General features: G+C 36.0%; 1 protein-coding gene across 1 annotated transcript in view; it reads left to right on the forward strand.

The window, feature by feature from the left end:
• The window catches only part of l(3)80Fg (dnaJ homolog subfamily C member 16 l(3)80Fg), a 34,702-nt gene that overhangs the window by 14,119 nt on the left and 8,083 nt on the right, over positions 1-12,500 (forward strand). Inside the window, exons 4-15 of the mRNA XM_043003825.2 lie at positions 1,040-1,190; positions 1,731-1,860; positions 2,138-2,229; positions 2,729-2,817; positions 3,069-3,270; positions 3,573-3,786; positions 5,235-5,434; positions 6,827-6,903; positions 7,714-7,809; positions 7,930-8,157; positions 8,754-8,958; positions 12,128-12,175. Of these exons, the coding sequence (XP_042859759.2) occupies positions 1,040-1,190; positions 1,731-1,860; positions 2,138-2,229; positions 2,729-2,817; positions 3,069-3,270; positions 3,573-3,786; positions 5,235-5,434; positions 6,827-6,903; positions 7,714-7,809; positions 7,930-8,157; positions 8,754-8,958; positions 12,128-12,175 (1,732 nt within the window). The remainder of the gene's footprint in view (positions 1-1,039; positions 1,191-1,730; positions 1,861-2,137; positions 2,230-2,728; positions 2,818-3,068; positions 3,271-3,572; positions 3,787-5,234; positions 5,435-6,826; positions 6,904-7,713; positions 7,810-7,929; positions 8,158-8,753; positions 8,959-12,127; positions 12,176-12,500) is intronic.

Raw genomic sequence — 12,500 nt, forward strand, 5'->3', positions numbered from 1 at the left:
TCTCCTCCTCTGCCTCCTTCTCCTCCTCTGCCTCCTTCTCCTCCTCTGCCTCCTCCTTCTCCTCTGCCTCCTCCTTCTCCTCTGCCTCCTTCTTCTCCTCTGCCTCCTTCTCCTCCTCTGCCTCCTTCTCCTCCTCTGCCTCCTTCTCCTCCTCTGCCTCCTTCTCCTCCTCTGCCTCCTCCTCCTCCTCCTCCTCCTCCTCTGCCTCCTCCTCCTCCTCTGCCTCCTCCTTCTCCTCTGCCTCCTTCTCCTCCTTTGCCTCCTTCTCCTCCTCTACCTCCTCCTCCTCCTCCTCCTCTACCTCCTCTTCCTCTGCCTCCTCCTCCTCCTCCTTCTCCTCCTCCTCTGCCTCCTCTGCCTCCTCCCCCTCCTCTGCCTCCTTCTCATCCTATGCCTCCTCCACCTCCTCATCAACCTCCTTCTCTTTTTCCTCCATCTACTCTTCCTCTCCCTTCTCATCCTCTTCCTCTCCTTTCTCCTCCTTCTCTTCCTCCTCCTCCCCCTTCTCTTCCTCCTCTTCCTCTACTTCCTTTGCTTCCTCCTCCTTCATTCCTCCTTCGTTTCCTCCTATGCCTCCTCCTCTGCTGCCTTTTTTTCCTCTTCCTCCTCTGCTTCCTCTTCTTTCTCCTCCTCCTCCTTCTCCTCCTCCTCCTCTGCTTCCTCCTCTTTCTCCTCCTCCTCCTTTTACTTCCTCCTCCTTCTCTTCATCCTCTTCCTCCTCTGCCTCCTTCTCCTCCTCTGCCTCCTTCTCCTTGTATGCCTCCTCCTCCTCCTCCTTGTATGCCTCCTCCTCCTCCTCCTTGTATGCCTCCTCCTCTTCCTCCTCCTCTTCCTCCTCCTCCTCCTCCTCCTCCTTGTATGCCTTCTCTTCCTCCTCCTCCTCCTCCTCCTCCTCCTCCTCCTCTGCATCCTCCTATTTTCTCCTGCTCCATCTCTTGTCACTTTATTTTGAAGTATATGTCAGTATTTTTTGTAACACTTTCTGCATTAGTAAGTCAGAATTATAAACCTAAACATATTTTCCATTCCTTTATTTCAGATCTTACCAAAATTCCATTGTCCTTCTCAGTAAGAAGCAGCCATACTTAATACTCTTCTATTCTGATTGGTGCTTAGCTTGTGCACACATAGAGCCAATATGGCGAAGATTATATGAAGAATTAGAACCAATTAATTTTGGAATGGCTACGGTATGTATTGGTTGAGCTTTCCTTTTTTTGTGGATGTTTTGAGGTGATTTGTATCACTTTGTTTAGTGAATGCTAATTATGTAAATAATGCTAGTGTTTGTTAATGAGAAGTTGTTTCATACTTCAGTTTCTACTGTTGACATTGTCCCATGGATTTTTTTAAGCATACGAATTGAAGTTATGATATTATAGTTCATATTAGTTAACCCTGTGTCACACTCGTGTGACACAGCTAAATTCCCGATGCCGGGGCGTCATGCCAGTGTGACGTTTCCAATGCAATATTGCAATGGCCCGGCGTAGGGGTTTTCGCGTAGCGCATGCCCCGTCGGGAAAGGGTTAAGAATAGCTGGGGAGGCAATATATTTAAGACTCAAAGTCCTCTTTTTTCCATGTAGTAGTTATTAAATGCTATTTGTCCCTTTCTCTGTCTACTTTAGTGAAGAAAAGACAAAGTATCATAGTAAAAATAAATCTCATCTTAACAGCTCTTGATACTACTCTTGTGAACTAGTAATAACCTTATGAAACTTTTGGCAGGTTCATGCTGGACATGAGACAGAACTGGCCAGAAAAATAGGTGTTAAGACAGTGCCATACCTAGTTATGCTTCTGGATGGTCACCCCTACCATTATACTGAAGCATCACTCAGTATGGTATCTTCCTTAGGTCAGTTGTTCAAAGAATGTTTTAAAAAATAAATTTGTATTATAAAACATATGAGAGTTGTATATCTTTCATTGATTTTTTACTAACAGTATTATTCTTAGTTGTTTGGTTATTTTAATTTAGGTAATTTTGAATATATTATCATATATTGGATATATCATATATCAATCTTTATAAAACCATTGTTTAAAATACTATTATCAATGTATTTGATATCAGTGTTATGCCAATTAACTATACTGATAAACATTTTTATTTTTTTTATTTACTACATTAGATTTTATCCGAAGCAAATTCCCCCATAAGTTAGTGCAACGTATAACAGAAGAGAATCTTGAAACATTCCTGAATGGATGGATGGACAATAAGGTTAGTACATACATTTTGTCCTTCACTTTTTTTTTTTTTTTTTTCAAACAGATAAATTGATTGATAGACAATTACTGTTTAAGGGACCTAAACAACTGGCTGGAAACTGATATTGTAAAATATGAGATCCACTGTCATCTTCTATACCACCCTTTTTAAGAACTGCACAGACTCATAGTATTTTGATATCAAGACATTCTAAATTTAACAAATTTAATCTTTGTTAAGAACAAACTCTTCGGTAGCTACAATTCTCATTTTTGCAGATCTAGTAAACAATTATAATTTTTTTTTGTCAAGTTTTATTCCATCAGTGCACTAAAAATTATATACAAATCTAAACTTTTCATGGGTTTGTAGTAGTCCATTCAAAGAACTGCAATTAAGAGCACTTTATACTGTAATTGATCACCATGAAATGTTGCTTTATTTTGGTTCACATATAAAGATTTTCTTGATTTGTTCTTATCACATTTTCTGTAATTAATCCTTGATACAGGTTCGGGTGTTAATATTTGGCCGTTTAGACATCATCAGACTACGATACCTGACTGTTGGATGGGAGTTTAGGGAGCGTGCCGTGATTGGGTAAGTGTGAGAACTGCTGCAATACTTTAAATATTGTAATTCTGACACGTTACATAGCCATAGAAAAGAATATTCATTACATTTTGCATGGTGAAGTCAGTACTGTGTTTGCAGTGGTTTATATTGTATATTAGATGGGAGATGTTCTTTTCTAAACAGTATTGATTTCATGGTACTGTACTTCTGTGTGCCAAAGCAACATAAGTTGATCAACAGTTATACAAAAATATTTAAAACATTTTTCTTCACAGGTATGTTCAGATGGACCGCGGAGACACAGACAGCATTCGAACACGTTTCAGTGTATCCAACAAGGTGGACACTCTTTTGATGTTCCACGAGGACATGCACACTCCTGTTGCTTTTGTTGCCTTGCCTGACCTGCCATATGCTACCATGAAGGACATTATTGATGGGAACAAATTCTTAGTCCTACCTCGTCTCTCCTCTCAGGTGTGACTTGTTGATTGGTCGAGTCCAAGTGCAGTGATTTAGCTGAAATGTTATTTTATGTAATTTGGAAACTTTTTTTTTGTTTTTCTCTTTCTGCCTGAAGGTGTATATATATGTTTATTTATATATTTTTTATATTTTAAATCAGAATAAGAAAACTTAGGTGTATATTTCTTTATAAGTAGAGTAGGAGAAATATATAGATTCAGATAATCTCCTAAAAGATGAATCAGTTTCACTTAGTCAAAGAATGGAAAAATTAATCTTGAGTGTTGCATTCTAAAATACATTAATCATTTCAGTCGGTGTTCGATGCACTTTGTCCTGTTGAGAATGTGCGTTCTCGCCGCCGTTTGTGTGTAGTTCTAGTGACCCAGGACGACCCAGCACATGACCCCAGTAGAGCAGCACTGCGTGAATATGCTTCAGGTGACCAAGCCAGAGAGAGAGACCGTGTTCGTTACACTTACATCTTCAGAGAAAAGCAAGTGGAGTTCATGAATGCTCTTACAGCAGGTAATTAATTTTTTTAATTTTATTGATTTTACAGGAAAGAGTATTTATCCCTTCTCTGACGGGCTTTGTTGCTGTATCGGATCACTTACATATTACATTTTTCTGTTTTTTGGATTTATGGCCTATTTATTCCTCAAGTTTTCATGACCTATTGCCATATGCTAGATAGTATCTCTTTGCTAATGTATCATATATAGACTCAAATATCACACCATAAGTCAAGAAAATAATAGAAAAGACACACAATTTAAGATGCCCAGCCAAGGTTGAACATATTAAGATGTGGCCAGTCTCTAAAGGGTTAAGACCACTAGTAAATTTGATATGATTTGAAGTATATCATTGTTGAGCATAACTTTGTTCTATGTTTAAATATAATTTTATGTTGTTTGTTTTAAAATGTCTTTTGGATTTTTATTAATTGAATAAATGCTGGCCTACATATATTTGATTATCTATGAAGGAATCTGAGTCTTTTGTTTTAGAACAGAACAACATATTTATTAGTAGGCAAACCAGAAAAATGTACAAGATGTACAACTATCATTATCTCAGTCATATATATGAGAGGAACTCCCTTGCTGATGGCAATTGATTTAAATCAATATCATGCTTAACCCATTAACGCCGGATGACATGATATCATTAGGCCTGAGCGCCATTATCAGGTTAATACTGGGAAAATGCAATAGGTCTTTGGTGCACCAATATCATATCTCTTATTTTTATGTAGTTGTTTCAGTTGAGTTAAAAGCATGCCAGAGATACTTCTAATTACCAGTGAAGGGCATCCGATATGAGTGTCTGTATAAGGAGAATTGATGCATAAGAGCCCAGTTTGGAAACACATTTGTCAGCTAGCCACATCAAGGAAGAAACATTTAGAAAAGTATTAATCTGGTGCTTACCCCTAATACAATAAGGAAACAGTTATTATACATGGATAGTGAAGTGAGCTCATTAGAAGACAAAAGGAATATAAACTACATGAAAATGTGTATTGTGAAAAAGGAGAAGTAGATTGCTCCTCCTCCAATTACAGCCCTTATAGTGCACCCGCTAATGGTTACTAGTAGATAGGCTTTTCTTTACATGTAGTCAGGAGATAATCTTATCCTACTTTGCTTGCATTTACTGATTCTAGAGAATCCAGTTGAAAATAGTGCAGAAAGAGATAACCTGATTTTGTTGCACTTAGAGACTCCCAATTTAAGGAGCTTTATGTGTAAGAATGGTTAAGTCATCATTTTAGCAACTTGTATTTTGCTTCACAGACCAGTTAGGTATACCTGATCTCTTCCTGTTAGGTGCCAGATTTTTTCTTCTCTTTATTTATTTATTTATTTCCTTCTTTGTTTAAGATATTTTAAAGTTTAAAAGAAATGACTGAGTCATCATTGATGCTATCAATGGAGACAAGAGAACTGTATTTTTTACTTTATGATCAGGTTCAGGGTCACCTGTTGAAACAAATCACCACATTGTCATTTTGTGGAGGAAGGACCAGAATCACTTGAAGTATGAATGGCTAGAAGGTGGCTGGGAAGTGGAGCCTGAGAAGCATAACTCATCAAGGGAGGCACTGAAAGAAACAGTGCAGAGACTGCTTCACTCAAACCAACCTATGACCTATGAAACTGTTGTGCAGGTAAGAAGAAGAAGCACTTATTTACTACAGCCTTTATTTATGTAAATGAGAACACATATGTGTTTGTGTGTTTATGTTTATGTTTATGTTTAAGTATTCTTAGTGTTGAATGGACATGTAAGCAGATTTTCATTACACAAGTTATGTCAGTGCATTTGAATGTAACTATTAATCTATATCTATAAAGATTATTTAAACTTATTTATGTATTATGAAATCCAGTGATTGTAGATTTTATTGTTGTAAAATTTCATATTGACTTTGCAATTATTAACCCAATGATGACGGTGTGTCACACCCGTGTGGCACAGCAAAGTGCCTGATGACAGGGCGACACACCAGTGTGACGTCCCCGAGGCGATATTGCATAGGCCCGGCATAGCGGGTTGCCACTTCTCACTGGGCCTGTCAGGATTGGGTTAATCACTAGTTGCAGTTAAGGAAATGGAGATGGGAAAGAAGATTGGAAAGTGAAATGTTCACTGGAAGGGATTTTATCATGAACAAATATGCATTGTGTGTATGACTGTGCTTTTATCAGTGTCTCTTTGTGTCTTTTTTATCAAAGATACACTGAATTCCATATATTTTACTAGAATATTGATAATACAATAGTCTATTACTTAATGGTATGGTATTATGTGCTGATTTATTCAAAATATAGATATATACATTATTATATACTTGCATGTGATATTATATACTAATCTAGTACAGTTTATGTTATTTAGAGGCTGTAACATGCAAATGACAATTTTAATACAAAACTGTTTTCTGGCAAATGTTTATTTCCAGTAGTTTAGCTCGTTTTTATCCTTTAAATCCCAGGATTGAAAGTAAATTATAATTTTGATGTGCAATTTTAAAAATAGTTGCTTAGCTTTGGGATGCAGCTTGACATCTGCCTTACATTGAATGTCTTCTGAATCTAACCCAGCAGCTTACTTTAGAAGGCATTTTGTCTCTGATTAAATGTCTATTATTTTTAGGAGTTTGGGAGCCATGATGATAAATTTGCCTGGATGTGACAGCTTTTTAGTCCAGGTTAAAACAAAATTGTATCAAGGGATTATGATCATTATTATGATATTTTTTATTTTATTTTTCTTCTCTCTTGAAAGATTTAGATATGTAATTATTAGAAGAAAACATTTTTTCTCTTTCTCTCTGTACTGAATACAGTTTTCCATATTTAAATAATAATTATATTTTTCACACTTCATATAGTTGTGAAAATCCAGTGACAAAGTATTTTCATACTAAAGCATACTGTACAATAACTGAAAATCTTCATCTGCAAAAAAAAGAAAGGGGAAAAATGGATTTTTTTATAAATGAATACATAAGTCTTCAAAATTCTGTCCCTTCAAGGAACTGCTCTGTGTATTTCAGGAATTGTTTGATGAACATGCACAGGGCATTGTTTGGCGAATCATAAATAAACTAGTTTCATTCCAAGATTATTTGAGGTAAGACTGAAAGTTATTATCATTATTATTACTTTTGAAATAGGATTATTTAGTTAATGTATGTAGAACTCTTCATGATCTGTCGACATATTTGAGGGGAGAGAATAAGTTGGGATTGTAATAAATGTAATGCATTACGAGAAGAGTTATATACGTGTGTGATCATAAGATGCCCAAGTTTTCAGTGTCATTTTAAAAGTATTTTTCCTTGCTTATACTTTTGATCCCTTTTATTGACCATTAAATTCATGTTTTACTAACTGTCTCTACCCATTTCCCGTTTGCTTGCCACCACAATGCTTTAGTACAGCTTCCTCATGTCTCTTGGCAATGTCATTTTATAGTCATAATCTTTTTTTTTTCTTTTTTCTTTTTCCTTTTCTGATGCCGTGAGGCATCTCCTTTGTGTCATTTGCCTTAAAGATTTCATGTTACTTTAGACTCACCCCTTCCTCCATATTTTAGTTTATCTGTAATTCTCTGCACTTTTCTCACATATGTAAGAGCATCTGTGTGAATGCTTACTCCAATCTATTCACCAATACTTGTTTTTGCTTTATCAGTTCTCATAATGACAGCTTTTGTTATAGATTTGTAAAACAAAAATAATGTCACAAGACACCTAGCAGCTGATCAGAAACTTTTAATAATAATTTCATAGGTCATAATTCTGAATATGTAGCTTTGTGCCTAAATTTACTGCATAAATTTAATTGAAGATGTCATTTTCATTAGTACTGATCTAATGTTATTTTTTTTTATAACATTGAAAAAATGCATTTTCTCATGCAAGTGAATATTTTTTTTCAGAGATAACATTACACAAGATGATATTGTACCAGCACTGTCCATCTTCATTACTGTGCTATTTATTGTAGCTGGAGGATATGTAATGTCATATTTGGTGTAAGTGTTGCTATACCTTGTTTCTATTTGGAAAATGGTGATTAAATTATGACATATAAAATTACTATATATAAAATTCACTTAAGTTCCATTTATGATAACAGTTAATTATTTATGCAGGAAGCTGGAGGAGGAGAGAATTTCTGGCTCGCAGACCACCTTTGTGGATCAGAACGGCAAGATCACTCCAGTTCCTCAGCTGCGTATCCATGAACTGCGCGGGGAAACTTACAATGGCCTCATACGTCTTCTGAAGCCAGGCTGTAGAACTGTTGTGGTCCTGTGTGACCCAAAGAGTAAGCCCAAACTGATGCCAAAATTCCACAAAGCCTGTTGGCCATACAGGAAGTAAGTGCAACCTCTTTACTGATAATTTTGTATGTTTCATACTTCATATATGTAGCCTGATTAGAGATGATCTTATAATCATGATAGCTATATCTATGCAAATGAATGTAATAAATTAAATTATTTGTTCATGCAGTCAAGGATTCAAAAATGGAATTTAATTTATTAAGCTCAGATCTTTAATGTTGTAAACAGTGAACTATTGTAATTATATTTCTTTTTACTTTTTCTTTAAAATAAATTGATGTAAAGGTTGATGTAATTTTTTAGAATATTTGGAATATTGGAGTGCTATTTCAAAAGTTTAGCAAATCTTTATCTAAAACCTTTATCCCAGAGATGGTAATTAATCAAGAATCATTATTCCAAAATGAATTGTCTAATTTTTGTGGACAGCTCAGGTTTGTGCCATGATTTTAGATGATAATGCAAACATCATTTTTTAAATTTAAAAATATAAATTATACATCAGCCAGTGCTGTGTTGCACTTGTTAATGAAAAGATATCTTCTTGATGCAACTTTTTTTAGGCAAGATTTTATAGATTTTGTATTTGAAATATGACTAGATATAGAAATTGCCTGTTCTCTTTTCAGGAACAAAACCCTTATGTTTGCCTTCCTGAACATTGAGAGAGCATCTGCCATGGAGTGGTATAAACGCATATTGGTCTTGGGTCTTCCAGAACCCCGAGATTTAAACATTAATCCCAAAAACACCATAGGAACTGTGATTGCACTAAATGGCCATAGGAAATATTACTGTCTATACCATGCAAAACATCCGGAGAGCATATTTGGGGTAAGATAAAATTTTATGTGGACTCTTCTTTTTCATTTATTAGGAAATGAAGAAATAACAATCAGATCACTAAAGATTCTATCAATCCATTGTGGACAGGTGTCATGACATTCATAACTGCCCAAATTGGGCCTAAATGGTGGGTGTCTTTGCATATTTGATATGACTCTTGAAGCGCTCACGACTGTAAAGATTAACCTATAAAGACCTTAAAGATCTTTGAGCTTGTCTGTCCTACCAGCTGGATTTATGGTATGATTTTTCAGGTTTATTCAAGGTTAATTTTTGTCTTTGCCATTTCAGCAGCTTAAATTTACACACCAGGAAAGGTATAATTCATTGCCATATATCAAATGCAGACTTCACAGCAAAGCATCCAAATTGAAAATTCTATCAAAGTCACTCCTTACTTTTGAAAAAATTAACTTAGTTAACCCATTCCCGACGGGGCTATTTTGGCTCTAAATGGCTGAAATGCCGGGATACTCGAACGCATAAGGCTAACACGTCGGGATTCTTGGCCGCACTGGCAGTGTGCGAGCGTTGTGTGCCCGCTCACCTGGCGCGTCGGCCTGGACAAAATAACTCGTCCCTGGCATCTGGCCCAAAAACCACTAGACATGATATCTTGTCACCCATCGTTAACGGGTTAATCTTTACTTTCAAAAAAATATTGCCGATACCCCTCAAATAGGATTAACCCATTGCGTACGGGTGTCATGACATACATGACGTAGGAGCTTTGGTCTGACGACAGGCGTCATGACGTACATGACGTTCAGGGATTTTGGATCACTGTGCTATTTTATTTTGCTATGAAAAAGGAATGAGTGATGATGGCTACTCCAGTCATAATTACTATAATTACCGTAATATTGTGCTAGCTTAACGTCCAAAACCTAGATGGCACCACTTTTTCCTAGCACCAGCAGGAGAGAGAGCCTTGAATGGCACCCATGCACGGTCTCTAGCAAGCACTGTCTCTATAGAGCGATGGGCAGAACGAGAAGAGGAAGGTGACTCAATCCATACCCAGTATCTAAAATGTGCTCCTATGCCAATATGGATGCCTTTCACTGTGGCACTCACAGTCACAAGCACAGGTTTCATTCCTCTTCCCTACCTCTTCTTATTATCTTTATTGTAGGCGGTTATATGTTTCGTATTCGTTCATGACAGCACAAAAATACGAAAAAATAAAATTGCCTTTTGTCCTCCCATAAAACAGCAATACTTCTATCACATTGAGTATAAAGAAAATAATGAGCTATTATGGATAATATACTACAATTTTAGTCAACTGCAGCACTGATAGAGCCTGTCATATGGCACATATAAGTCTAAACTCAATAAAACACAAAAAAAAATAAAACACAAAAACTGCTCTAGTTTTACAATGAATGACTGAAAGAGAGTGGGATGATTCAAATTATATTGCTTCAAGCAGTCTCTCTCTAAAATAAAACCTATCCTGGAGGCTGTGCAAGCACATTTATCTCCATCTGCAATGGGTTAAAAAGGGGAAAAAGCTACCATGTATATAAAGCAGCTGCATATAAAACTTGGAAATATTGCATAAATGAAGCAAATAAAAAAAGAATGTGTTTCCTCATATAACCCCTAAAAGTATGCATGCAGATGTATAAATGATAAAAAGAATAATGATATACCATGAAGCAATGTAAAACAAGCAGAAGGAGTGGAGGGGCATGGTGACATAGGGCTGATATATTAGGTGTGGTTTGAGGAAACTTGAACTCACAGGCTTGGCTCCATCATGGCAGATAGGACTCTAGGGCTAATATTTGTCACAGCAATAGATCCAGACCTACTTATGATGGATTTTAAAGGAAAATTCTAATTGGGGAAGTCTCTGCTTCAGGGAGCATAGAGAAAACTTTTCCCTGTCACTCTAATTCTTGGTTGATGCCCATGGTGTCAGAAATATCCAGTCTTGCTGGCCACTTAACTCACTCGGGCTCCCTTCCACAATGGGTTGATATTTGATATCAAGTGATCTAAAGAATTTAAGAAAGAAATTTCCACCACTCATCACAAAGACATTGTTTCAAGTGAAGCATTAGCACTGCCTGACAGTAGCACTAAATATTTGCATTGCCCATAATTATTGATAAGACTAGTTTACCTTGTTAAGGTGCCATTTGTAGACTGCATGTCTTGATTTAGTCATTGTGAATTTTCTTTTCTTTATTTTTATTATATTTTTTTTGCGCTTGTATTCACAGTATAAAAGAATTCCTTGACACCTTAGAACAGAATTATAACTTTCCCTGGTATGAAATGAATTAGAGGTGTCTTTTACCCAGTCTTCTGTTTAAAATATTCACTTAATGAACATGAAGAATACCCAATTCAAAACCTAACAGATATTAGAGAATTTTATAATATACTGGCAAGGGATAATGTGAAATGATTTTTGTTTTACTGAAGATTAGAAAGTATTTGGAAACTTGTTGAACAGTACTTTTATTTCTTTAGTTTTAACCCATATTGGACAAGGCAGGCATGTCATGTGCAATGTGTGAGACTTGTGTTTTGCCTCATAGCTGTTATTTTTGCCCAACTCCTGCTCATTTAAACATAAGAGTACTGAAAATCTTCTCCATTTATTTGTGTTTCATCATGTTGTGAGACTTACAGCGGGTACTTGTATGCTATGGCAATGTTTGGAGAAATAATTTGTGTAATCATGAGGAATATATGTTGTATGCTCAGTTCAATATCACTATGACAAATTTATAGAAGAAGAAATAGCAAAAGACTTTCTTTATATTGATAAAGAAAAAAATTATTGACTACTATATAAGCTCCTCCTAACTTCTGGTGCCCCTTTGCAAAACTGGCATTGGTACCTTGCACTCCTTGTATATGGTCCAAAATGCTCATGGCATCAATGTGATGCCACCTGTTCTTAATGTGTTAAGCTAATGTAGTATTTGTCTTTTCTTTATTATGCTTAGAAACTGAACTGCAATATCTCTTATCAGTGATAATGTCTCAATTGTCATTTTTGTTATTCAGTAGAAAGTAGAAATAAAGCTTAATTTTTATTTTTTTGAAAAAAAAGATATTGTTTAAGAATTAAGACTATTGCTTGTTATCCACTGAAATATTTGTAAATGTATCCAATGCATTCTGTTTATTTTAGACTGCTCCAAGTCCTGGAGCACCGGAAACTGAAAACTTACGACGGAGAGTAAGTACAAATGCAACTTTTTGGGATTACCTTGATACCATAATAAACTGAATATTAACCAATTATTCAGCAAAGAAATGGTGATGTTGCTGTTAAAGAAGGCATAGGTCACACTATTACATACTATTTTCATTGACAGCACAGTCAGTGCTGGTACTTAAAAAGTCCCAGGTCCCTCTGCATGATTATTATACTATATCAGATCTACAACTCAAATATCAGTAATTATAGAAGGAAGGAGTCGGTTACACCACATTTATTATTTTTTAAAACCAAAAGTGAACAGACAAAACATGCTCTTGTCCCATTGTTGTTTAGCACTATC

This window comes from Penaeus japonicus, unplaced genomic scaffold, assembly GCF_977035675.1.
Source record: "Penaeus japonicus unplaced genomic scaffold, GWHDUDI00000001_assembly GWHDUDI00000035, whole genome shotgun sequence".
Classification (NCBI taxonomy): domain Eukaryota; kingdom Metazoa; phylum Arthropoda; class Malacostraca; order Decapoda; family Penaeidae; genus Penaeus; species Penaeus japonicus.